The 24902-nt window shown below is 45.4% G+C and overlaps 1 protein-coding gene and 1 pseudogene across 7 annotated transcripts in view; one reads left to right on the forward strand and one right to left on the reverse strand.

Annotated features, from left to right (window-relative positions):
• COG7 (component of oligomeric golgi complex 7) overlaps positions 1–24902 on the forward strand; it is an 85046-nt gene that overhangs the window by 55506 nt on the left and 4638 nt on the right. For all 7 annotated transcript variants that reach the window (XR_016387795.1, XR_002646697.3, XM_089896026.1 and 4 more), the window contains 3 exons: positions 4713–4796; positions 8416–8530; positions 22927–23070. Coding sequence is in view for 5 of the 7 variants with exons in the window: in XM_089896026.1 (XP_089752152.1) it covers positions 4713–4796; positions 8416–8530; positions 22927–23070 (343 nt within the window). In the remaining 2 variants the exon portion in view is untranslated. The remainder of the gene's footprint in view (positions 1–4712; positions 4797–8415; positions 8531–22926; positions 23071–24902) is intronic.
• Positions 13965–14554, reverse strand: LOC115803765 (large ribosomal subunit protein eL32 pseudogene; annotated as a pseudogene).

Raw genomic sequence — 24902 nt, forward strand, 5'->3', positions numbered from 1 at the left:
TACTAGGTCGGGAGCCAAGGGCCACTTGCTTTATTCACCGTATGATCTGGTTAGGTCTGTGCGAAATGCCGTGAGATCTACTCCAACCAGATTTTGCACTTCTGGCCTGGCTGGGGCAGGGCTGTGTGTGGGGTTGGTGGTGTGGGGCCCCTGCTGTCACATCCTAGTGGAAGTGCTGTCGATGGAGCTGTACCGGGCACCGCCCATGCGCGGTCTTGTTGGGTCACATGGCTGAGGCTGTTACCTCCTCTGTGAGCCTCATCTCCTTATCTTTAAAGTGGGGATACAGTAATTCTCACCATATGGGTATGTGAGGATTAAATGAGAGTGTGTATATGATAGAATTTAGCACAGCCCCTGTCACAGAGTAGATGCTTAATACGTGGTGGTTTTCTTTTTTTCTGTGATTCTCAAGACTAATGAGTTTTTAAAAATAGAAATTACATATATTCATTTTCAGAAATTCAAGCAATAAAGGAAAGTACAAAGAAAAAAGCAGTAAACCCCTTCAAAGTCCCAATGACTAGAAATCATCAAGCCAGACATCTCTTCCTACCCACTCACATGTTGAAGGCTGGACAGGCATTGGTAGGGAAATGATCCATAGGAAGAAATGGAATTGTGCTACACATGCTGTTTTTCAAAAAACATAAAATGTATGCAATATAAACGTTATTTGAATTTAACTAGGAAAAGAAGATAAATGAAACCAAAGGAATGGTTGAACTTGAGATAATAGTTTCTTCACCATGAAAGGTATCAGTTCCCAGAAGATCTCTTCAAGATTAAGAAAGAAAGGTTATGAAAACTACTGATAGATGGGAGTCATTGGTTTTTGTTAATCATGTTTCTGTTTTAGATAGAAATTGACATTGATTCGCCTGCCCTGAAAGCTGATGGGATTAGCATTCCTTACATCTCTCATCTTCCTTCCCCAACCTCCCCGGTTTGGTTGTTTTTATTATTTTTATTTTGTCAGAGGTTAAAGTCTTGACCTTCTGTTCTGAAACCTTAATTTTGCCAGTTATTTAGTCTTCTTCTGCATTGAGCCCAGCTCGGTGCTTCCCACCTGTCCTTTCCCCTCTACTTCTGCATTCCACACTCATTGTTCTGCCCCGGTCCTTGGTTGCCTGGTCTCGCCTTCTCATTCAGGCCTCACCACAATGGCTCCGCGCTGGGAATGGACACAGGCAGCTTTGGCGATTAGGAGGAATTCTCCCAGAGTGCCAGCGTGAAAGCACACAATACAAAGGCAAACACTTTGGCCTTAAGGATTTGAAAATTAAACCCTGGTCATTCAATGTTTGTTTTTAATGTTTGCTGGTAAATTGTATTGCTCTTGTACATTACAAGAATATAAACCAACACTATATTCCCTTTCAAAATAGATTGTTGAGGTTTACCTGCGTTACCTGGTGACAGGTGGCCCTTTGAAGGAAATTTTAAATTCAAAAATAATCTGCATCATTTCCCTATTGACCCTCTTCAGGTCCACCCTCTCTGTCTGCTTTTTCAGGCCCTCCCTCATCAGCCCACTCTGTCTTGCCCTTATTCCAAAGTACTTTTCCACTCTGGCCCTTCTTTCCCTCTGCCCTCCACCCGATCACCTTCCGACTTCGCTCCTCCTGCCTCCTCTGTGAAGCCTTCCCAGGGCCTGCAGCCCACGGTGCTGGTCCTTTAGATGCACTCCGGTGATGTGCTCTTTCCCCACAACTCAGCCCTTGCTCCTGGCCTCCCCTTCTCTGCCTCACTGACCCTCACCACCTCTGCTCCCTCCTGTGCCCCTCTGTGCCAGGACTTCACCACCAGGTTGTATTGTTCCTTCTTTTTAAATCTGTCCCTGTCTGTTTCCATGGCCACTGCCCTGGTTTGGGTTCTCGTCATCTCTGAATTGTTTCTCGAGCCTTTCATCTTCCTCTCCGCCCACAGCCCTTCTCAGAGTTGCTGCGTGAATCTTCCTAAAGCATCGCTCTGATTTTGTCTCTCCGCATTCAGATCCCTTGCTTGGCTCCCCCCAGTCAGTGCGATCGTCTATTTTAAACAACTTTTTGCTATGGAAATTTTCATACATATGCACGAGTGGAGGGAAGAGTGTAATAAACTCTGTGTCCTCATCACCCTGTTTCGTCAGTGATCAACTCCTGGCCGTTCTGTTTCATATATACCCTTTATCTAAAATAAGAACTCTAAAAATAATCACAGTATCATAATCACCCTTAAAAAATACAATTAAAAATAATTCCTTAATATCATCAGTGTTCAAATTTCCAGTTGTTTTATAAATGTCATGATTTAACTGTTTGAATCAGGATCCAGATTAGTTCTGCACATTGGGATTGGGGGATGTGTGATGTGTCTTTTACGTCTCTTTTGAACTCTACAGGTTACCTTTCCATCTCTGTCTCTTTATCTGCCTCCCTCCCTCCTTCCTTCCCTCCCTCTTCTCTCTCTCTCTCTCTTTCATTTTCCCTTTTCTTTTTTTAAAATTTATTTTATTTATTTATATATTTTTGGTTGTGTTGGGTCTTTGTTGCTGCGCGCGGGCTTTCTCTAGTTGCGGTGAGCGGGGGCTACTCTTCGTTGCGGTGCGCGGGCTTCTCATTGCAGCAGCTTCTCTTGATGCAGAGCACAGGCTCTGGGCACCCGGGCTTCAGGAGTTGTGGCGCGAGGGCTTAGTTGCTCAGCGGCGTGTGGGATCTTCCCGGACCAGGGCTCGATCCTGTGTCCCCTGCACGGTAGGCGGATTCTTAACCACTGCGCCACCAGGGAAGCCCCGTCATTTTCCCTTTTCTTAGCCTGGTGTTCACAGCTGTGCATTCTCTTTCTAGCCTTCCCTCTCTGCACCTCATGCATCCTGTGGCTGGCCCCTTCTCTAGCCACCCTAGGTTGTTGCTCCTCTGAACTCTTATTGTATAAAACCTGACTGAGAACTTCTGCCACTGAGAACTCTTGAAGTGGAAGCCTGTGCGTGTGTGTGTGTGTGTGTGTAGGTGTAGGGGGTATAGGGTGGGAGTGTGTCAGGGGTCTTGGTTCCCCAAGGAGAGCAAGAACTAAGATTGCCAATTCTTTGTCTCCTCCCTACAAAACCTGGCACAGGGTGCTATACCGCATGGGCACTCGGTGCACGTGCATGATCGGTGTGTTCCTTCCCTGTGGGGTGGGAGTTAACTGAAAAAAGTAGGGTATTTTGAAACTAAAGAGGATTCTCAAAAAACAGCAAGGAGGGCTTCCCTGGTGGCACAGTGGTTAAGAATCCACCTGCTAATGGAGGGGACTCAGGTTTGATCCCTGGTCCGGGAAGATCCCACATGCCACGGAACAACTGAGCCTGTGCACCACAACTACTGAGGCTGTGCTCTAGAGCCCACGAGCCACAACTACTGAGCCTGCGTGCCACAACTACTGAAGTCCATGTGCCTAGAGCCCGTGCTCTGCAACAAGAGAAGCCACTGCAATGAGAAGCCCGCGCACAGCAACGAAGAGTAGCCCCCACTCACCACAGCTAGAGAAAGCCCGTGCACAGCAACAAAGACCCAACACAGCCAAAAATAAAAACAAATAAATACATTTATAAAAAAACAACAACAAGGAGTTTAGAAAACTATAGGGGCAGGGGTGGGGAAGAAAAGGCTTTGTCTAGAGCAGGAAAAGTAGAGTCGAGTTGATGCTAGAGAGTGTGGAGAGGATGGCTGAGGCTTGGCCTGGGCCGGGATCCCAGGGGTGGACACGGGCATGACATTCCCGGAAAGCTCCTTAAAGGATCAAGCAACCAGATCGGGCATCAGGTGGCTGCAGAGAGCAGCTACCACGTGACCTTGGGAGTCACTCCAGGAGTCCAGCCAGAAAGGGCCTTGTTTTCCAGGCTGGCCTTAGGGTGACTCAGGTAAGAATTAAGCAACTAGATTTCTGTGGAAAGCTGTGCCATACTGATAATTAACCACCTGTGTGCTGGTAATTGGCCTAACTCTGTAGGGGAGGCTGGGAAGGCTCCCACAGTGACGTCATAGTCCCATTGAATGATGAAAGAAGACGTGTTGGTGCTGCAGGTCTCCAGACAGGGGGTCCTGAAGAGGACAAAGGAGCTGTTGGTGGAGTTTGGAGGCTCCTTCTCATCCCTTTCCCTTTGAGTTCTGAGTCAGTTGAGACATAGATACAGAAAGCAGGTGGAATAAAAGCAGCACCTCTAACTTAGTAAAGCAGTGTTGGTGAATGTGGTTTGGATATTCCTGCAACCAGACAAGGCTTCCAATTCACATATGGTCTCTGTGGAGGATTTTAGGGGGTCCTGGTCTCTTCAGAGTGCTGGCTGATGACCCGGGAGTTAGTGAGGCTACCTGTGCCAGCAGCTGTTAACCGGTTGCCCTCACCCTGTAGAGAAACTCAGAACAAGAATATCCAACTCTTCCTTTCACGTTCTGAGCGGGTAAACACAGAAGGGAACAGTTGAGTGAAGAAGGTGGGATTTCCTGCTTTATGGATCTGAAAGGATGCAGAGAGAGAGAGGATTACTTTCTCTATGGCAGGCTTCAAGGTGATGCCTTAAAGAAGAGAAATCCCTGGTCTGCCGCGTGGTGATGATTCCAAAGGCCAGCTCTGAGAAAAGATAGTGCCTGTGGTGATGCTGCGTTCTTCATGTAGTTTCCAGCACGTGGTGCTTTCGCGTGCTGCCTGGGTGCTGTGACATTGACTGTTTCCTCTCCTTCCTCCCCTAGAGCTGGAACACCGCCGGCATTGGAGAAACCCTGACCGATGACCTGCCCACCTTCAGTCTCACTCCTCTCGAGTACATCAGCAATGTAAGAGGCTGCGCGCTTTTCTCTGCGCTGGTCACAGCATCTGAGACCTTGTCTTGTCTGGCCCTCCTGGGTAAAGCGGTCCTTGCTGCATCGCTTCTGTCTGGACCTTTGCTTTTGGATAGTCCCCATCCATATCCATGACTTTAAGGAAATGCGGTTGATTTCCTTAAATCAGCTGACGAAACACATGCTGATTTCAAAGCCGGACACATTCCCGCCCCTCCCGCATCCCTCTCAATATGAGGTGTGGCCAGCGCCTGAGGGCATCAGAGTATGAGCCCAGCTCCACTGCTCTTAAAGGTCAGTGAGCGTAAGAAATGCTGTACAGGAATGATAGACCCCAACTGTGTCTTCCTCACACTATGGGGGAGTTCTGCAATTTTCAGGGGTGATTTTGAGATAGGTGATTTCTGCCTTGAGCTCTCACTTTAGAACCCACCCCTGTGTAAGTTATGACTGTTGTAATAGATACGAAGGAATTTTATTTTATTTTTTGCGGTACGCGGGCCTCTCACTGTTGTGGCCTCTCCCATTGCGGAGCACAGGCTCCGGACGCGCAGGCTCAGTGGCCATGGCTCACAGGCCTAGCCGCTCCGCGGTATGTGTGATCTTCCCAGACCGGGGCACGAACCCGTGTCCCGTGCATCAGCAGGCGGACTCTCAACCACTGCGCCACCAGGGAAGCCCTATTTTATTTTTAAAAATATTTATTTATTTATTTTGGCTGCGCTGGGTCTTAGTTGCGGCATGTGGGATCTTTGTTGCAGCATGCGGGATCTTTAGTTGTGACATGTGGGCTCTTAGTTGCGGCATGCGAACTCTTAGTTGCAGCATGCATGCGGAATCTAGTTCCCCGACCAGGGATCGAACCCGGGCCCCCTGCATTGGGAGCGTGGAGTCTTACCCACTGGACCACCAGGGAGGCCCCTGCAAAGGAATTTTAGAAGTAAATATTGTACAGTTAGAGGAAGTGTGTGTGATCCCACTGGTGAGTAGCAAGGAGGATGGCTTTCCTCTCTCTGTTCACTGAGCAAGTCCAAAACAGCAATTGTTTTCCTCTGTTTTTCAGGGCATTATTCAATACCCTGGACGGATGGAACTAAAAATGTTGGTTGGTCTTTACAACCAATGAGAATAATCTTATTTTTAGAATTGAGACATGTGTATTGCAATCGAAATTGATTCCAGAAACGACGTTGCTTAGAAGGAACTCCAAAGGCTGTCGAGTTGATTTTAAACACAGAGGAGTAAGGAAGGCGAGGGGGCGCTTTCAGGCCAGGGCTCTTTTCCCACCAGCTGCCACTTGTCAGCCCCCAGGTAGGCATCGTCCTTATGAGGTCATCTCCTGATGACCTCGGCTCAGGAAATGAATATCTACTGAGCACGTACTGTGTGCAGGGGCAGTGCTAGGCTCTTACTGGTGCCATGAGATAGTGTGCAGTATAGACCGAATTTTATCTTAACAACAACTTTGTGAGCCGGTTGGTGGCAGCCATGTTTTGCGGTCAGAAGCACCAAGGCTCTGGGGGATGGGAGTGGGGCAGGGAAGCCACTCATTCAGCAGTCACTCTGTTAGGAAGCCTGGTGCTTTATGTGTGTCTCACGCATATTAGTTTCTCTTTGCCACAGCCCTCTGAAGTAAGTGTGAGATCACCCTCATTTCAGAGATGGCGAAACCAAGGCCCCGACAGATTAAGTAAGTTGCCCAACGTCACACAGTGGTAGAGGCAGAACTCAAACCCAGGTCCTTCTGACCACAGAGCTGTTCATTTTTCCTGAGTCACTGCGCTTACCCAGCCAGGATATCAAGGAGTATTTATTGAATATGGGAGAATAGCAGACAAACATCTACAGGTGTGATGGTGAGCATCCCTTCCCACGTTGATTTCCAAGAAATAAACATAGACAGAACTCCCAAGAAAAACTTGGCATTGTGGAATCTCTCTAGGAACCACAGCAATCCCCACAGTCTAAGGACAATTAATTCAAGTTTGAGATGTCACATTATTGAAAATTTGCACCTAACCGATGCTTTGCCTTGCTGGTGAATGCCCTCACCCACACAGAACTGTGTGAGCATTATAAGGCGATGAAATAGGAGAAAATCCTTTGAAGAAATAAAACAACATAGATGCAAGGCATATCGATGATGATTCTTTATTTCAAGTAAAGCTGGGTTTGTGGATTTAGCCAAGAGGTGATGGCTACAGATGAAAGGGGTACCAAATACAGGAATATACCTGTGGTCTCTGCACATAGTAGGTATTCAGGAAGTGCTTGCTGAGTGGAATTACAATGGAGAAATTCTAACCCCAGAAGTCAGCATCCTTCCCTTCCTCCAGCCTTGGGGAAAAATGATGAATTTGTTGCCATTTCAAGCTGAAATAATGTACAGTGGTTGTGGTTATTAGTGATGTAAGTGACCACTTGTCTAGTTTGAGTGAAAGATACTCAAACTAGAGTGTTTTACTTACTAAGTAAATGAAAGGAAAAGGTGCTGATTTTTTTCATTTTGCTATCTATGTACATAGCGCCGTAAAGGGAGACCAAACACCATGTTTTGTTAGCACGATGGGCCACATTAAGTGTTTGGAGATGAAGGTGTAACCATCCTGTAGTCCTCTGGGCTGGTAGATGTTGGGAGTCTGTCTTAACTTCTGGACACCTGCTACCGTATGGGTGTATGTAAGGCCAGATCGAGAAGATCTTTCTCTAATAGTCCTTGAACTTTTAGCTTGCAGAATCAGTATCAACTCTAAGTTGGAATGAATGTGTGAAATCAATATGGAGCCAAAAAAATCAACAACAGGCTCCAATACCTTTTTAAGAAAATATATATTACATTGTCGTAACCTGAAAATCAACCTCATTTTGAAATGACACATATACTTACCTTAAAATGCTAAACAGTTGTGAGTTGTAATAGAAATAAGTGTCTAAAATGTATCCATGATGACAGTCATGTGTATCTGACAAACACATGACAAATCCTGAATTACTCATGGGCTTATCCCAAATGTCTTGTAACCCTGCCTTTGCGATTCCTCACCAACCAAGAAGGTTTATTTTCTAGAGTTTGTATTATGAAAACATACAGTTTTTCCTCCAGATTAATTTATAATTATAAACTGCTTTTTTCCCCAACAAAATTCCTTCCTTCGCCTGGTTAAATCACTTAGAAGGAAGAGACCCAGATCCAAATCCAGAAGACAGGATTGAAATTCTTGCTTGACCATGCACTTGTTGACATTAGCATCTTACTGGTTTTTCATCTATGAACAGTAATAATGACTTATATTTACACAAGTGCTTTAAATTTTACAAAGCATTCCAGTATCCATTACTCATTTGAGGTAGAGCTCGCACTGAATGCATTCCAGAAAACTGAGGCCATGAGTGAGAAGGATGAATCTATGATCTATGTGCAAACTACCGGTGACTTTTTTTTCAGATGTTGCCTCACCAGTTATTACCACACACTGGAAAGATCAGACCTGGAGCTGCTGTAAGGTCTTGCAGTTTTGTCTGTCCACCATTTGCCTTCACATAAATGTACTGCATGAAATAATTACCGCCGCATGTGTCAACGTTGGGCTGACAGTGCTTTCTTTTGTTTCAGATCGGGCAGTATATCATGTCCCTCCCCCTGAACCTTGAGCCATTCGTGACTCAGGAGGACTCAGCCCTAGAGCTGGCTTTGCACGCTGGAAAGCTGCCGTTTCCTCCTGAGCAAGGTAAGAGAGGCCTGCAGGAAAGAGAGCGGTGGGCTTGGATGTGATCGCATGCCCCTTGTAGCACCTTACCCTCATCATACCCGTCCTCCACACTCGCACTGAAATAGTTTTCAAAGTGTACAGTCGTGACTGAGAAAGATTGGGGTTCTCTTTTTGCACCCTCTGAGGGACTTCTGCGGGACAGAGTGGATTAGGGAAGGCTTACTGTATGCAGGGCATCCCTGGGGAACTCCCCCAGTGCCATCAGTTGGGAGGTGGTGGCAGGTGGGCCTGGGGTCGTAGGCATTCATTGGTGATAGAAGGGAGGTCACAGGGCAAGGGACCCGCCAGGTGTTTTCTCTCTCTTTGCTCCCCCTCTGTGTGGACCACCTGTCAGGTAAAGTGGCACCTCATAAGAAGAGTTTTTCTCGTCAAGACAAAAATAAACTCGTCAGTGTAGAGGTTAACAACACTTCTGTCCAAATGCCTCTGGCTGTAGTGAGCTTCCAACTCCCCAAGGCTCGTGGGTCTCTAAACTGGCAAGGTAAAAAAAATATAATACGTTAACACTTTTCCTTTTTCTCATTGTCTGGGCCTGACAGATTGAACAGGGACCACATACTCTCTGATCCAAAATCATCTTATCCCTAACATTGGGCATTATAGGCCTCCCTCTGTAATACTGAAGAGACAGAAAAAAAATCACTTGGTATATAAAGGATTCAGCAGCTCAAGAGAAGGTGCTGCACTGAAAAGAAAATCACATCGAAAGGTTAAAAATAAAGGGTTGCTAAAAGACATCTCATGTAAATTCAAATAAAAAGAAAACAAGATGACTGCATCATTATTAAAGAAGTTGAATCAAATCAAAAGATAATAAATGAGACTAAATGATTCTTTATGTCAATAACAGGTGGATTCCACAGTGAACCTGTAGTAGTCAGGTACCCTTATGTGGCCAGTAACACAGCACTGAAGTATATAAAGAAGAAGCTGGCAGACGTATGACAAAACCACATTAGTACTGAGAAAATCTTGTACCTCTCGTTTAGGCTTTGACAGATCAAAAAGGAAAATTAACGAGAAGAAAAGAGGAATTGTTCCGTATAATAAGCACATTTGATTGAATCAATATGTCAAGATTTTTATCCCACAGAGAATAGGCATAGTTGTCAAATTTCCATAAACTGTTTGCAAAAGTAATACAAATAAAATCTCCATAAGTTTCATAGGATTATAAATATTAATGGTACTTATATAATTTTTGAAAAAAAATTCTATTTAAAATTCAAATTTAAAATGTGAAACCTGCTAAGCTAAACTATGAGTGAATATTAATCTTCGTGATAGGGAAGGGAAGACTTTTTTGAAATGAAAGATAGAAACTGTAAAGGAGGGGACTTCCCTGGTGGTCTAGTGGCTAAGACTCCATGCTCCCAGTGCAGGGGGCCCGGGTTTGATCCCCGGTCAGGGAACTAGATCCCATCTGCCACAACTAAAGATCCCGCATGGTGCAGCTAAGATCCCACGTGCCGCAACTAAGACCCGGTGCAGCCAAATAAATAAACAAATAAATATTTAAAAAAAAAAAGAAACTGTAAAGGAAATTGAAAGATAAATGATAAACTGGAAAATAATAGCAACATATATGATAGATGATGGTTAATATCCTCATTTTATAAAATTTCTTACAAGTCAGTAAGAAAAAGATGAACACCCACGGAAAAATAAGTAAACAACATGAAGGCACTCAAATAAGCTAAAACATATAAAGAAATGTTTTAATTTTAATAATCCTCAGAGCTGCAAATGAAAGTAGGATAGATCATTTTGCAGCCTATCAAATTGACTATATATACAGGCATATATTTTATTTTATTTTTATTTATTTATTTTTAAAATAAATTTAATTAATTAATTAATTTTGACTGCGTTGGGTCTTTGTTGCTGCACGTGGGCTTTCTCTAGTTGTGGTGAGCGGGAGCTACTCTTTGTTGCGGTGGACGGGCTTCTCATTGCGGTGGCTTCTCTTGTTGTGGAGCATGGGCTCTAGGCACACGGGCTTCAGTAGCTGTGGCACACAGGCTCAGTAGTTGTGGCACACAGGCCCTAGAGCACAGGCTCAGTAGTTGTGGCGCACGGGCTTAGTTGCTCTGCAGCATGTGGGATCCTCCCGGACCAGGGCACGAACCCATGTCCCCTGCATCGGCAGGCAGACCCTCAACCACTGCGCCACCAGGGAAGCCCTCTGCCCATTTTTTAAATCAGATTGTTGTTTTTTGTTATTGAGTTTTATGAGTTCTTTATATATTTGGATATTAGCCCCTTACTGATTATATGATTTGCAAATACAGTAGTGCCCCCTTATCCACAGGGGATGTGTTCCAAGACCGCCAATGGATGCCTGAAACTATGGATAGTACTGAACCCTGTATATACTGTGTTTTCTCCTATACTAATGCGTGGGTGGTATATACAGTAACAATACACTGAACAAAGGGATGACTCATGTCCCAGGCGGGACAGGGTGGGGCAGGGTGGGACAGGATGAGATTTCATCATGCTACTTAACGCATTTTAAAGCTTGCTATATGGATTGTTTTTTTTTCTGGAATTTTCCATTTACTGTTTTTGGACTGTAGTTGACCTTAGGTAACTGAAATCTCAAAAAGCAAAACCACAGATAAGGGGGGACTACTGTATCTTCTTCTGTTCAGTAGGTTGCCTTTTTGTTCTGTTGATGGTTTCCTTTGCTGTACAGGAGCTTTTTATTTATTTATTTTAAATATTTATTTATTTTATTTATTTATTTTTGGCTGTGTTGGGTCTTCGTTGCTGTGCGTGGGCTTTCTGTAGTTGTGGCAGCTGGGGACTACTCTTTGTTGCAGTGTGCAGGCCTCTCATTGCTGTGGCTTCTCTTGTTGTGGAGTCCGGGCTCTAGGCACGTGGGCTTCAGTAGTTGTGGCTCATGGGCTCTAGAGTGCAGGCTCAGTAGTTGTGGCACATGGGCTTAGTTGCTCTGCAGCATGTGGGATCATCCTGGACCAGGGCTCAAACCCATGTCCCCTGCATTGGCAGGTGGATTCTTAACCACTGCACCACGAGGGAAGCCCCCAGGAGCTTTTTAGTTTGATGTAGTTCATTTGTTTATTTTTTCTGTTATTGCCATTGCCTCTGGAGTCAGATCCAAAAAAATAATGCTAAGAACAATGTCAGGGAGCTTACTGCCTAGGTATTTTGGTTTTACATTCAAGTCTTTAATCCATTTTGAGTTAATTTTTGTATATGATGTAAGACAGTGGTCCAGTTTCATTCTTTTGCATGTGGTTGTCCAGTTTTGCTAACACCGTTTTTTGAAGAGGCTGTCCTGTCCACTTTGTGTATTTTTGCTTCCTTTGTCACAAATTAATTGACCATATATGTGTGGGTTTATTTCTGGGCTCTGTAATCTGTTCCATTGATCTTTGTGTTTTTATGCCAATACCATACCGTTTTGATTACTATAGCTTTGTAATATAGTTTGAAATCAGGGAGTGTGATTTCTCCAGCTTTGTCCTTCTTTCTCAAGACTGCTTTGGTTATTTAGGGTCTTTTGTGTTCCATACAAATTTTATAATTATTTGTTCTAATTCTGTGAAGAATGCCATTGAAATTTTGATAGGGATTGCACTGAATCTGTAGATTGCTTTGGGTAGTACAGATATTTTAACAATATTAATTCTTCCAGTCCATGACCTTGGAATATCTGTTCACTTATATGTGTCTTTTTAAATTTCTTCCATCAGTGTCTTACAGTTTTCAGTATACAGGTGGTTCACTTCCTTGGTTAAATTTACTCCTGGGTATTTTTTCTTTTTGATGCAATTGTAAGTGGGATTCCTTTGCTGATTTCCCTTTCTGATAGTTTGTTATTAGTGTACAGAAACCCAATCAGTATTCTGTATATTGATTTTATATCCTGCAACTTTACTGAATTCATTTATTAGTTCTAAGAGTTTTTTGCTGGAGTCTTTTAACGTTTTCTATATGTAGAATTGTGTCATCTGCAAATAGTGATGGTTTTACTTATTACTTTCCTATTTGGATGCCTTTTATTTCTTTTTCTTGCCTAATTACCATGATTAGGACTACCAACACTAAGTTGAATAAAAGTGGCAAGAGTGGGCATCCTCCTCTTGTTCCTGATCTTAGAGGAGAAACTTTCAGCTTTTCATCAGTGAGTATGATATTAGTTGTAGGTTTGTCATATACGGCCCTTATTATGTTGAGATACTCACTCTGTACTTACTTTGTTGAGAGTTCTTATCATAAATGGATGTTGAATTTTGTCAAATGTCAAATTTTGTCAAATGTCAATTGAGATGATCCTATGATTTCTATCCTTCATTTTGTCAATGTGGTATATCACATTGATTTGTGAATATTGTATCCCTGGGATAAATCCCACTTGATCATGGTGTATGATCTTTTTAATGTATTGTTGAATTTCGTTTGCTAATATATATATATATATTTTTTTTCACACTTTAGAATCCAAAATGCTTTATTTCTCATTGGCAGTGATAAATCAGAAATGTGTATTATTTTTGCAGAGGCAGGTGAGTGGGGTAGGGAATTAGATGTAATGTTTTTTTCTAATCCCAAAACTCTTAACGTAGCAAACTGAGAGACAGGAAAGCACAAATGAAAAAGTACAAACCACCTTTCATGTCCCCCCATCGAGATGTAACCAGGTGGTTTGTGAACACGTCCTTTCTAGTTTTTAGTATCAAGGACACAGAAACATTAAGCGACAAGCCAAAGAATTTTCTGCTATCCCAGGTTAATAAAGGACAGATCCTAAACTGTTACTGTTTCTCCGCACAGTTCCTCTACTCAGTAGTCAAAAGACTATCAGAATGCTTCCCATGTCAATTCAAAGAAGTCGCACAATGACCAACAATTTACTCAAATGTTTCAGACTGAGTTTTGAACAGGAGCCAATCTGTAAGACATTTATCTACTGAACTAAGGGCCTTAAATCCGATCTTGTGCTATAGAGTGCCACATGCCCTATTCCATGTGACCTGTGCTGCCACTTAATACCATGTCTTGGAAAAATGGCCTCTTAGCCTCATATAACAGCTGAATTCTAGGTACTGTTGACTAAGGTCTAGGACTGTAGTTGAAAAGGAAACTTGATTGTCCTCAATCTTCACAAGAACTACACAGGGTAATTCCTAACTTTATAAAGTGAGGCTAAAAATGACTACTTGCTCCAAGATGGAAGGTCCTTCAACCAGGGGTCTCAGAACCTACCATGGTCTGAGGGCCACATCTTCCCGAGCCCACCTGGAGCTCACCAAGGCGCCTGAGGCCTGGGCCCCATGAAGGAGGGATCACGTATCCTTTACAAACGCCTTCCAAACAGAAGGTTCCACAGAGCACGAACAGGCAAAAGAGCAATCTCTGTGACAAGCTGTCAAACAAACTGAAGAGTAAAACCAAGGGGGAAATGCCAGATGGCTGTTTTGCAGTTTTATTAAATAAAACGTGCACACGAGCTGTCTATTCATTTTCTTCACTGTGCAGCCTGGTGTTGGGATTGGTGACTCTGATGGCCAGCTGGGCTGCTCTCTCCACAATGGCTTTGTGGTTCTTGGAGGAGACGTTGTGCACAATCTCAGCACAGTAAGGCTTGTTGCACATCAGCAGCACTTCAAGCTCCTTTATGTTGTGGACCAGGAACTTCCGGAAGCCGCTGGGCAGCATGTGCTTTGTTTTCTTGTTGCTCCCGTAACCGATGTTGGGCATCAAGATCTGGCCCTTGAATCTCCTGTGCATCCTGTTGTCAGTGCCTCTGGGTTTCCGCCAGTTCCGCTTAATTTTGGCATATTGGTCTGACTGGTGCCGGATGAACTTCTTGGTCCTCTTTTTGACCATCTTGGGCTTCACAAGGGGTCTGAGGGCAGCCATGATGCTGAGTAGGAGATGGTGGCCACCTCCATAGGCAGTGCCGAGGAAGAGAGGGGAGGGAAGGTAGTGCACGAGGCTGATGGGACTTCCTCGTTTGCTGATATTTGGTTGAGAATTTTTGCATTTATGTTCACCAGGGATATTGGCCTGTAGTTTTATTTTTTTGTGGTGTCTTTTCTGGTTTTGGTATCAGAGTAATGCTGTTCTTATAAATTAAGTTTGGAAATGTTCCCCCCTCTTCAATTTTTTGGAAGAGTTTGAGATGGATATGTATTAAATCTTCTTTGAATGTTTGGTAGAATTCACCAGTGAAGCTGTGTTGTCCTGGACTTATGTTTGTTGGGAGGTTTTTGATTATTGATTCAATCTCCTTTCTAATAATTGGTCTATTCAGATTTTCTATTTCTTCATGAGTCAGTCTTAGAAGATTGTATGTTTCTAGGAAGTTATCCATTTCTTCTATGTTATCCACAGTTTTTTGGTGTATAATTGTTCATAGTAGTCTTTTATGATCCTTTGTATTTCTGTGGTATCATTCTCCTCTTTTCATTTCTGCTTTTATTTATTTGAGACTTCTCTCTTTTTTTCTTGGTGAGTCTAGCTAAAGGTTTGTCAATTTTGTTTATCCTTTCAAAGAACCAGCTCTTAGTTTTATTGATCTTTTCTATTGTTTTTAGTCTCTATTTCATTTATTTCCATTTTCATCTTTATTATTTACTTCCTTCTACTAACTTCGGGCTTCATTTATTCTTCTTTTTTCTAGCTCTTTTAGGTGTTAAGTTAGATTATTTATTTGAAAAATTTCTTGTTTCTTGAGGTAGATCTGTATTGTTTTGAATTTCCTGCTTAGAACTGCTTTTGCTGCATTCTGTAGATTGGGGTGGTTGTACTTCCATTTTCATTTGTTTCAAGGTATTTTTGATTTCCCTTATGATTTCTTCATTGACCCATCGGTTGTTCAGTAGCATGTTGTTTAATCTCCACATATTTGTGATTTTTCCAGTTTTCTTCTTGATTTCTAGTGTCATACCATTGTAATTGGAAAAGATGCTTGATATTGTTTCAATCTTCTTAAATTTATTGACTTGTTTTGTGGCCTAACATGTGATGTGTCCTGGAGAATGTTCCATGTACACTTGAGAAGAGTGTGTATTCTGCTGCTGCTGCTTTTTGGCTGGAACGTTTCATACACACACACACACACACACACACGTGGCCATCTAGTCTAACAGGTTATTTGAGGCTGATATTTTCTTGATTTTCTGTCTGGATGATCTATCCAATGATGTAAGTGGGATATTAAAGCCCCCTACTATTATTGTATTGCTGTCAGTTTCTCCCTTTAGATGTGTTAATATTCGCTTTATATATTTAGGTACTTCTATGTTGGGTGCATAAATGTTTACAAATGTTACACCCTCTTGATGGACTGACCCCTTAATCATTATGTAATGACATTCTTTGTCTTTTATTACATTCTTCGTTTTAAAGTCTGTTTTGTCTGATATAAATATAGCTACACTGGCTTTCTTTTCATTTCCATTTGCATGGAAAATCTTTTTCTATCCCTTCACTTTCAGTCTGTGTGTGTCCTTAGATCTGAAGTGAGTCTCTTGTAGGAAGCATAGATGAGTCTTGTTTTTTATCCATTCAGCCACTCTGTGTCTTTTAATTGGAGAATTTAGTCCATTTACATTTAAAGTAATAAGTATGAACTTACTGCCATTTTGTTCATTATTTTCTGGCTGTTTTGTAGTTCCTCTCTGTTCCTTCTTCTCTTCCCTTGTGGTTTGATGAATTTCTTTAGTATTATGTTTATATTCCTTTCTCATTATATTTTGTGTATCTACTGTAGGTTTTTGCTTTGTGCTTACTATGAGGTTCACATATAACAGTGGCTCGCTCTCTCTCTTTCTCTCTCTCTCTCTCTCTCTCTATATATATATATACACACACACATATATATAACATATATAAAATATACTATATTAGTATATATAAAAATATGTACTATATTAGCATATATAAATATACTAATATATATTAAATATATATAAATATGTATATATAGCATACTGCCAAATATATATATATGGCAGTATAATTTAAGTTGGTAGCAACTTAAATTTTTTTTTTAAATTTACTTATTTATTTTTTGGCTGCGTTGGTTCTTCGTTGTTGCATGCGGGCTTTCTCTAGTTGCGGCGAGCAGGGGCTACTCTTTGTTGCAGTGCATTGGCTTCTCTCGTTGCGGAGCACAGGCTTTAGGCGTGCAGGCTTCAGTAGTTGTGGCTCTCAGGCTCTAGAGTGCAGGCTCAGTAGCTGTGGCGCACGGGCTTAGTTGCTCTGAGGCTTGTGGGATCTTCCCGGACCAGGGCTTGAACCTGTGTCCCCTGCGTTGACAGGTGGATTCCTAACCACTACACCACCAGGGAAGCCCAGTAGCAACTTAAATTTGAATGCATTTTATTTATTTATTTATTTTTTCGGTACGCGGGCCTCTCACTGTTGTGGCCTCTCCCGCTGCGGAGCACAGGCTCCGGACGCGCAGGCTTAGTGGCCATGGCTCACAGGCCCAGCCACTCCGCGGCATGTGGGATCTTCCTGGACCGGGGCACGAACCCATGTCCCCTGCATCAGCAGGCGGACTCTCAACCACTGCACCACCAGGGAAGCCCTTGAATGCATTTTAAAAACTCTACATTTTTACTCCCCCCTGTCACGTTAAATGTTTTTGATGTCATATTTTACATCTTTTTATTTTGAGTATCCCTTAACTAATTATTGTAGTTAATTTTACTACTTTTTTCTTTTAACTTTCATACTAGCTTTATAAGTAGTTAATCTACTACCTTTACTATATATTCATCTTTCACCAGAGAGATTTTTATTTTCATGTTTTCTTGTTATTAGTACCTTTTCTTTTCAGCTTAAAGAAGACCCTTTAATATTTCTTATAAGGCTGGTTTAGTGGTGATGAACTCCTTTAACTTTTGCTTGTCTTGAAAACTATCTCTCTTTCAATTCTGGATGATAGCCTTGCCTGGTAGAGTATTCTGGGTCGGAAGTTTTTTCCTTTCAGTACTTTGAATATAACATGCCAATCCCTCTGGCTTTCAGAGTTTCTGTTGAAAAAATCAGCTGATAATCTTATGGTGGTTTCCTTGCACATACAAGTTGGGTTTTTTTTCCTTGCTGTTTTTAAGATTCTTTCTTTAACTTCTGACATTTTAATTATAATGTATCTTGGTGGGAATCTCTTTGGGTTCATCTTGTTTGGAACTCTGTGTGTCCTGGACCTCAATGTCTGTTTCCTTCCCCAGGTTAGGGAAGTTTTTAGCCATTATTTCTTCAAATAAGCTTTCTTCCCGTTTCTCTCTCTCTTCTCCTTCTGAGACCCCTATAATGCAAATGTTATATCTACTTGATGTTGTCCCATAGGTCTCTTAAATTATCTTCACTTTTTAAAATTCTTTTTTCTTTTTGCTGATCTGTTTGAATGAGTTCCACTGCTCTGTCTTCCAGGTCAGTGATTTCTTCTTCTACTTTATCTAGTCTGCTATTGAACCCCTCTAATGTATTTTTTAGTTCTCTTATTGTATTCTTCAGCTCTGCAGCTTCTGTTTGGTACTTTCTTACATTTTCTACCTTTTTGTAGATGTTCTCATTATGTTTATCCATTCTTTGCCCAAGTTGGGTGAGCATCTTTACGGCCTCTTTATCAGGTAGATTACTTAACTCTGTTTCATTCAGGCCTTTTTCTCAGGTTTTGTCTTATTCTTTCATTTGGAAATTATTCCTCTGTTTCCTCATTTTGCTTGGCTCTCTATGTTGGCTTCTATGTAATAGGCAAAGGAGCCACCTCTCCCAGTCTTGAAGGAGTGACCTTGTATAGGAGATGAGCCTTATCATTCAACTTTTCCCTAGCTCTTGGTTGTCTCTCAAACCTCTGTGATTGTCTGAGTAGCCTGGCTTATTCTTGATAGGCTCCAGTTGTTGAGGATGCACCAAGACCTGTCAGTGTTCCAAAGGGAATGATCTCACTCAGCACCCAGATTCAGGCTGATTGGAAGCCAGATCCTCAGGCAGCAGCTTTTAAAGTATGCAGATGTACACAGTCCTATGGGACTGCAATCATAGACCCTGCTGACCTCCAGACTGGGAGGTCTGGAGGTGTCTCCTGGGCAACAGTTGCAAGCATCGGGACTTCAGACGAGTGTATAAGCTCCTTGCTAGGAGGTACCAGTGAGCAGTGGTGAGGCCAAGGGAGGGTGCAAGAATGGTGCCTCCCTGCCTGCTTCCCTGAGAGCACCTCTGTAGCCCTGAAGCCTATCCCTCAGGTTGAAGCTCCAGGACAATTAAATGGCCCTTTTTCACCTGCAGACTCTGGGGATGTGACTCAGTCTGCTGCATAGTGTCCTGGGTGTGACATCCTGCCCAGAACTGACTTTCTGATTGTTACAGTCCTGTGCCCAGGAGCACAAGCCCCTCTGGTTATCAGAGCCAGGCCCGTCGAGGTGTTCCCTGTGTGGACTGCACTTGCCCACTGGCGTTAGCAAGGTTGGGAAGGAGCGCTGGGGGCAGGGCACACCTGTGCTTTTAGCAATGTGGGAGGAGAGTGTGGAGCGGGGCACACCCTCAGCTTTCCTGAGGCCATGTCTGCGCCTGTCCACTGCGCCCCGAGGGACAGGGAGAGTGCAAAATGGCGTTTTCCAGCCCCTTTGTCCCCAAGGTCAACCCTAGATACTCCCTGCCCCATTGGCAGACGCTTTAAGATTAGCAGCGGAATCTCCTTCGCATAGAATCCAGTCACCTCTCAAACTGCTGCCTTTGCGCTGGTTCCTGGGGTGAGTCTGTGCACGAGCTCCTCAACAGGAGTACCTCAGATTCCCACAGACCCCCGGGTCCCCTGCACATAAACTCCATTGCTTTCAAAGCCACATGTTTGGGGGGCTTCGTCTGGCTGCAGGTCCCAGGGTTGGGGTGCCTGACGCGGGGCACAGACAGACCTCTTGCTGCTCAGGAAGGGGCTCTGCCCATGAGATCCTGCCCTACTGTGTGGGGCGTTTGGTGAGGCTGTATCTTGCCTCTCCTCCCCATCTTCATGTGGCCCTCTTCTCCCTTGCTTCGGAGGAAGCTGTTCAGCTGATTTTCAGTTCTTATGCAGTGGGTGTTATTTCATGAATAGTTGTGGGTGTGGTGTGCTGGGGGAAGAGGTGAATTCAGGGTCTTCCTGTGCTGCCATCTTGGACTCAAGGGCTCCAAGTGATTCTTATTTTCATCTATTGGCTAATACACTTTTTAAGTTTAAAAAATTTTATTGAAGTATAGTTGACTTGCAGTGTTGTGTTAGTTTCTGGTATACAGTAAACTGATTCAATTATACATATACGTATATTTTTTTTCATATTCTTTACCATTATGGTGTATCACAGGATATTGAATATAGTTCCCTGTGCTCTACAGTAGCAGGACCTTATTGTTTAGCCATCCTATATATAATAGTTGGCACTAGTTCTAGTTTTCTCCCGTTTTAACATTGAAAGTTTTATGAAGCAGATGGTTAAACAGCCAATAGGAGCTTTTTGGCTTAGATAAATGATAAGTAGGAGGGAGATATAAAAATCATTGTGAGTCTTTTTCCTGTGAGGAAATTGAACTCTGGGAATTGTAAAGGGATGTGTCCAAGGGTCACAAACACAGTGGGTTAGAGCAGAGGCATTTGCAGGAAAACTCCAATCTCCACATGTCATGGTCCTCTTCCTTTGTGGAGTTACCAGGTTTGGCTGCAGTGGACTTGGGAGATCTGTGGAGGCAGCCGGAGCTGCCGTGGAGTCATGATTCTGGGCACTGGGAAAAAGTGCTTCCCAGGTGTGGCACTGGGCCCGGGAGGCTCCTGCACTCTCTCTGGCCTGGCTGACAGGCAGAGGGCCCAGCTCCTGGTTCCGGCAGGTCATCTGATGGGCAGGTGCAGCCTTTCTGCGGAGCTGCTGCTGCGTGGTGGGCCCTCGGTCGGGAAGAACCGGCCCTGCGGGGACTATGGCTCAGGAAGGGGCCGCCATCTGTCGTGGCCAGGCCATTGCTGAAGTCAGTGCAAAAGCTCAAGCGTTGCTGAGCCCAGCCTGGCCTTTTTAAAACCCCTTTTTCTTGAGATTTCTTTTCTTTCCTGCATTTTGTCTGTCTTGCTTCTCTTTCCTGGTTCTTGCCCTCACCCTCTGACTAATGATTCCCTGCCCACTTAAAAACCTCTGATGGCCCCTTAGGACCTACAGGACAAAATCCAAACTCCTCGTGGCCTGGCATTGGGGACCCTTCCCAGTCCTGCCCAGGGGAGTGCTTGCGGCCTCATCGCCTCCCTTTCTGTCTCTCCTGTGCCCCACGTGCTCACATTCCAGCCACTCAGAAGGATTTTTTCTTCATTTTCAAAATTAAAAAAAAGTTTTGATTAAAAATCTACTGCCCTGGGTTTCCCTGGTGGCGCAGTGGTTGAGAGTCCGCCTGATGATGCAGGCAGGGGACACAGGTTCATGCCCCAGTCTGGAAGATCCCACATGCCGCGGAGCAGCTGGGCCCGTGAGCCATGGCCGCTGAGCCTGCGCGTCCGGAGCCTGTGCTCCGCAACGGGAGAGGCCACAACAGTGAGAGGCCCGCGTACCGCAAAAAAAAAAAAAAATGAGTTTTGTTCTCTCTGCTCAGAATGCTCTTTTTCCTTGTGTGCATTTGGCAAACTGCCATCTGTCCAAGTCAGCACAGGCACTCGCTCCTGGTTGTGGGCTCCTGCTGGACTCAATGTGCAGCTGCTGCAGCCCTGACCTCGTTGAGGTCTGTCTTTGTTGCCTGGCCAGAGGGTGCCTGAAGGGCAGGGCCACCCAGGACAGTGCCAGACCCGGCAGGGTCTCCACAAATGGGACTTAATGCAATTAACACACGACTGCCCGCCACCCGCTGTGTCCATGTATCTGTGTCTCTGGGCTCCTCTTCCCCTGACCTGGAGGGTCTCCCAAGGCACCAGCCTAAGTCTCTTACTCATTTTCATGTCTCCCTCTCATCCATTTCTATCAGCTTTCAGTTCTGTCCGACAACCCTAGAATCTAGGTGTTTGGTGCTCTGGCCTGTTAGGTTCAGCCCTTTCTGGGTCAGAGTCAGTGAGAAGAAGCTTTGTCCCCCAAACCAGCCTCCCTCCCAGCTGTGTTTCTGGCCACACTATAGCCAGTCCAGTTCCAAGGTGGAAACGCTAGATCACACATTATTGTCCTTGTCCTCATTTGTGTTTATCCTGTTTTGATTTTTAGCCTTCTGGCTTGTATTTGTTGTACAGATGCTCTGTGTTAAACAGGTCACAGTTTTCAAAGAAAATAGATCACATCATCCCACCATTGCACTCACCGGTGTTGCCGTGTTCCCACGTGCCCTTTGGGCTCTTCTCTAAGCAGATGGTGTTTATAAGTAACTTTATATTCTCTGTTACTATTATTATTAGTGGTGGTAGTAGTAGCATTTTGCTTATCTTCTTCTAATTTTCCACTGCTTGGCTCCATACTTACTTATAAAAAAATGTTGCTCTCATTTCTCCCCTTCTTTCCACTTCTGCTGCGGGGTATCCCCCTTGCCCTCAGGCGTCAGGCCCGTGCCTCTCGTGCCTGGATGGCCGCTGCATCTCCCTCCTTCACCCCTCCCTGGCCTGGCAGGCCCTCCCAACATGGGCTCGTCTTCTCACAACCTTGCAGGGAACCTGCAGTCACTGCCTCCTCCCTACTACATGGGGTGCACGTGGTTCTCGGGGTGCCCTCTGTGACCCAGCCCAATCCCCTAACACACTTCCCTCTGCTCCCTGTACATACTCCCCCCACCCCCAATAATCATTCTAGCACTAATGGCTACTGTGCGCATGGCACTAAGCGTGCGGAAGGGCCCACGCCGAGGGCCCCATATAATTCCCACGGCAGCCCTGAAAAGCCAGGACTGATGTTATCTCTATTTTACCGATGAAGCAAACAGTCAGGCGGCACCCGGCTCATTAGTGGCAGGCTTGGTCTTGAACCCAGGTCTCGGTTCTGATGTGCCGCCTGTGTCTTCAGCACTGCTGTCTGTCTCCTGCTGGGCTGTGCCAGTTCTCCACCCTCTCACCTGTGGTGTGGGCCCCCCTCCCTCTTGCTCTGTCTGCAGAACTCCTCCTGGCCTGCCTGGCTGCATCTGCCCCCAGCCTTTGAGACCTCTGAGGTTGTCCCGCCTCACCTGATTGCTTTCTTTTCTGAATCCTCATTGTACTGAGTCAATACCAGTTGACCTAAGATGTAATTGTCCTCTGTTTCCTGCGTTGCCCATTGAGACTGTAGCTTTGCGTATTGCATGTGGCACCTATCATGGGGCCTGGTCACCCCAAAGAGCCCCATAAGAGCTGTTGGTGGCCGGTTCTCCCTGGTCAGGCTGTGTTTCTTTGGTGACCCTCTTTCCCTTTCCAGGGGACGAACTGCCCGAGCTGGACAACATGGCCGACAGCTGGCTGGGCTCTATCGCCAGAGCCACGATGCAGACCTACTGTGACGCGGTCCTCCAGATCCCTGAACTCACCCCGCACTCCACCAAGCAGCTGGCCACCGACATCGGTGGGTCTCTGGGACGGGTGGGGGGAGGGTCAGCTCTGGCCTGTTGCATCCGTCAGGCCCCCTGCCCTCCAGGTGTGTCGTCCCAGCTCTCCTCTCAACTTCAGCTCTGGGTTTGTCCGTGAAGCTTTGTTAAACATGTGGACTCCCCAGGCCCCACCCCCAGAGATTCTGACATAATAAGCCTAGGATAGAAGCCTAGACACCAGTGTTTTGACAGGTGTCCCCGTGGACTCGGATAGCTGCCGAGGCTAAGAGCCATTAAGGGGTGCTTTGCCGAGATGGGTTGGGATGAGTGAGGCAGACTTGTGTGATGCCGCCTTGCCCCACCTTGCCTTCTGCCCATCGACAGAATCATCATGCACACTGACGTTGAATAAGCTCTCACTGTGCGCAGGCATGCCAGGTGCTGAACCAGGCGCTCACGCACCCACGGGCTTACGCAATCTTCAAACCCCCTGTGAGCTCAGCGCCCCTGCCTTCATCACTGATGAGGAAGCGGGGCACAGAGCACGTGCATCACCAGGCCACCCAGCCGGGGTTGCCCTGTGGTCTCCATCCGAGTACCTGCCTGCCTCCCGGGTCACAGGGGCGTGTGCCCACCTGCTCCTGCTGGCGCACGTCCCTGGAGATAATGCCGCCTGCAGGGTGCTCTGAGGCTGGGGGTACTGCAGGCAGGTGGTTGGGGCGTCTCCCCAGCCTCTTGGTATCAGTCCATTGCCTGCCTGTTCTTTAGCTGGAGGCAGCTCTTGGAGCGGGTGAGGGAGAGGGTGGTGGGAGCCTTAAAGATTACCTCCTTGGGGACCCAGCCAGAGCTTTGCCCTGGGTGACCCCAGGCCCGAGCCAGCCTCTTGTTTGCTGAGGGAGAAATGGACGTGAGGCCCTTTGCTCCGGGTCCCAGAGCAGTGAGTGATGGGGCCAGGCCTGGAACCCAGCTGCCCCAGCTCCCAGCTCTGTGCTAATTCGTGCTCAGCTCTCAGCCGTTACAGGGCAGCGGCCAGCTTTTGTCATCTCAGTGGGCACAGGTTCAGAGAAGAGATGAAGAGGTTCAAATGTTTGTCGGTGGTCCCCGTTGGTATAGGCGGGAGCATTGAGGAGAGAACCAGCGGAACTAGTGAGTGAGATTTGGGGGTGGTCCCTAGAGTTCACTTGTCCACATCGCATCTCCCTCCGTTAAGCTGCCGTCCACATCCATCTGCTCACTCGCTCAGCGTTGACTGAGTGTCTGTTATGTGCCAGCCGTCGTGCTAGGAGATGGGATGCAAGAGAGGTTTGGACAGTTCCTGTGCTCACTGAGCTTATGCTGTGAGGGAGTGTGCTTAGGGGCCGGGAAGTTGCCAGGTGGTAACACGATAGAGAGCGGAGAGGTCTGTGGCAGTGTGTGGCCACCTTAAAGACGCTCAAATTAAGCATTAAAATGTAACAAAACCAAGGGGCTTCCCTGGTGGTGCAGTGGTTGAGAGTCCGCCTGCCGATGCAGGGGACGCGGGTTCGTGCCCTGGTCCGGGAAGATCCCACATGCCGCGGAGCAACTAGGCCCGTGAGCCACAACTACTGAGCCTGCGCATCTGGAGCCTATGCTCCACAACAAGAGAGGCTGCGATAGTGAGAGGCCCGCACACCGCGATGAAGAGTAGCCCCCACTTGCCGCAACTGGAGAAAGCCCTCACACAGAAACGAAGACCCAGCACAGCCAGAAAAAAAAAAAAAGTAACGAAAGCACTCTTGCCGTCTGAACAGAAGATGTCATGGTAGATCATGGGCTGCCGTTTCGCAGGTCCTGGCCGACAGTCGAGGGGAATTCACAGTTTTATGGGTGAATATGTGCCAGAGGC

The sequence above is a fragment of the Delphinapterus leucas genome, chromosome 15 (genome assembly GCF_059928025.1).
Source record: "Delphinapterus leucas isolate spDelLeu-1000000601 "Yukka" chromosome 15, BTC_Dleu_Yukka2, whole genome shotgun sequence".
Lineage (NCBI taxonomy): Eukaryota > Metazoa > Chordata > Mammalia > Artiodactyla > Monodontidae > Delphinapterus > Delphinapterus leucas.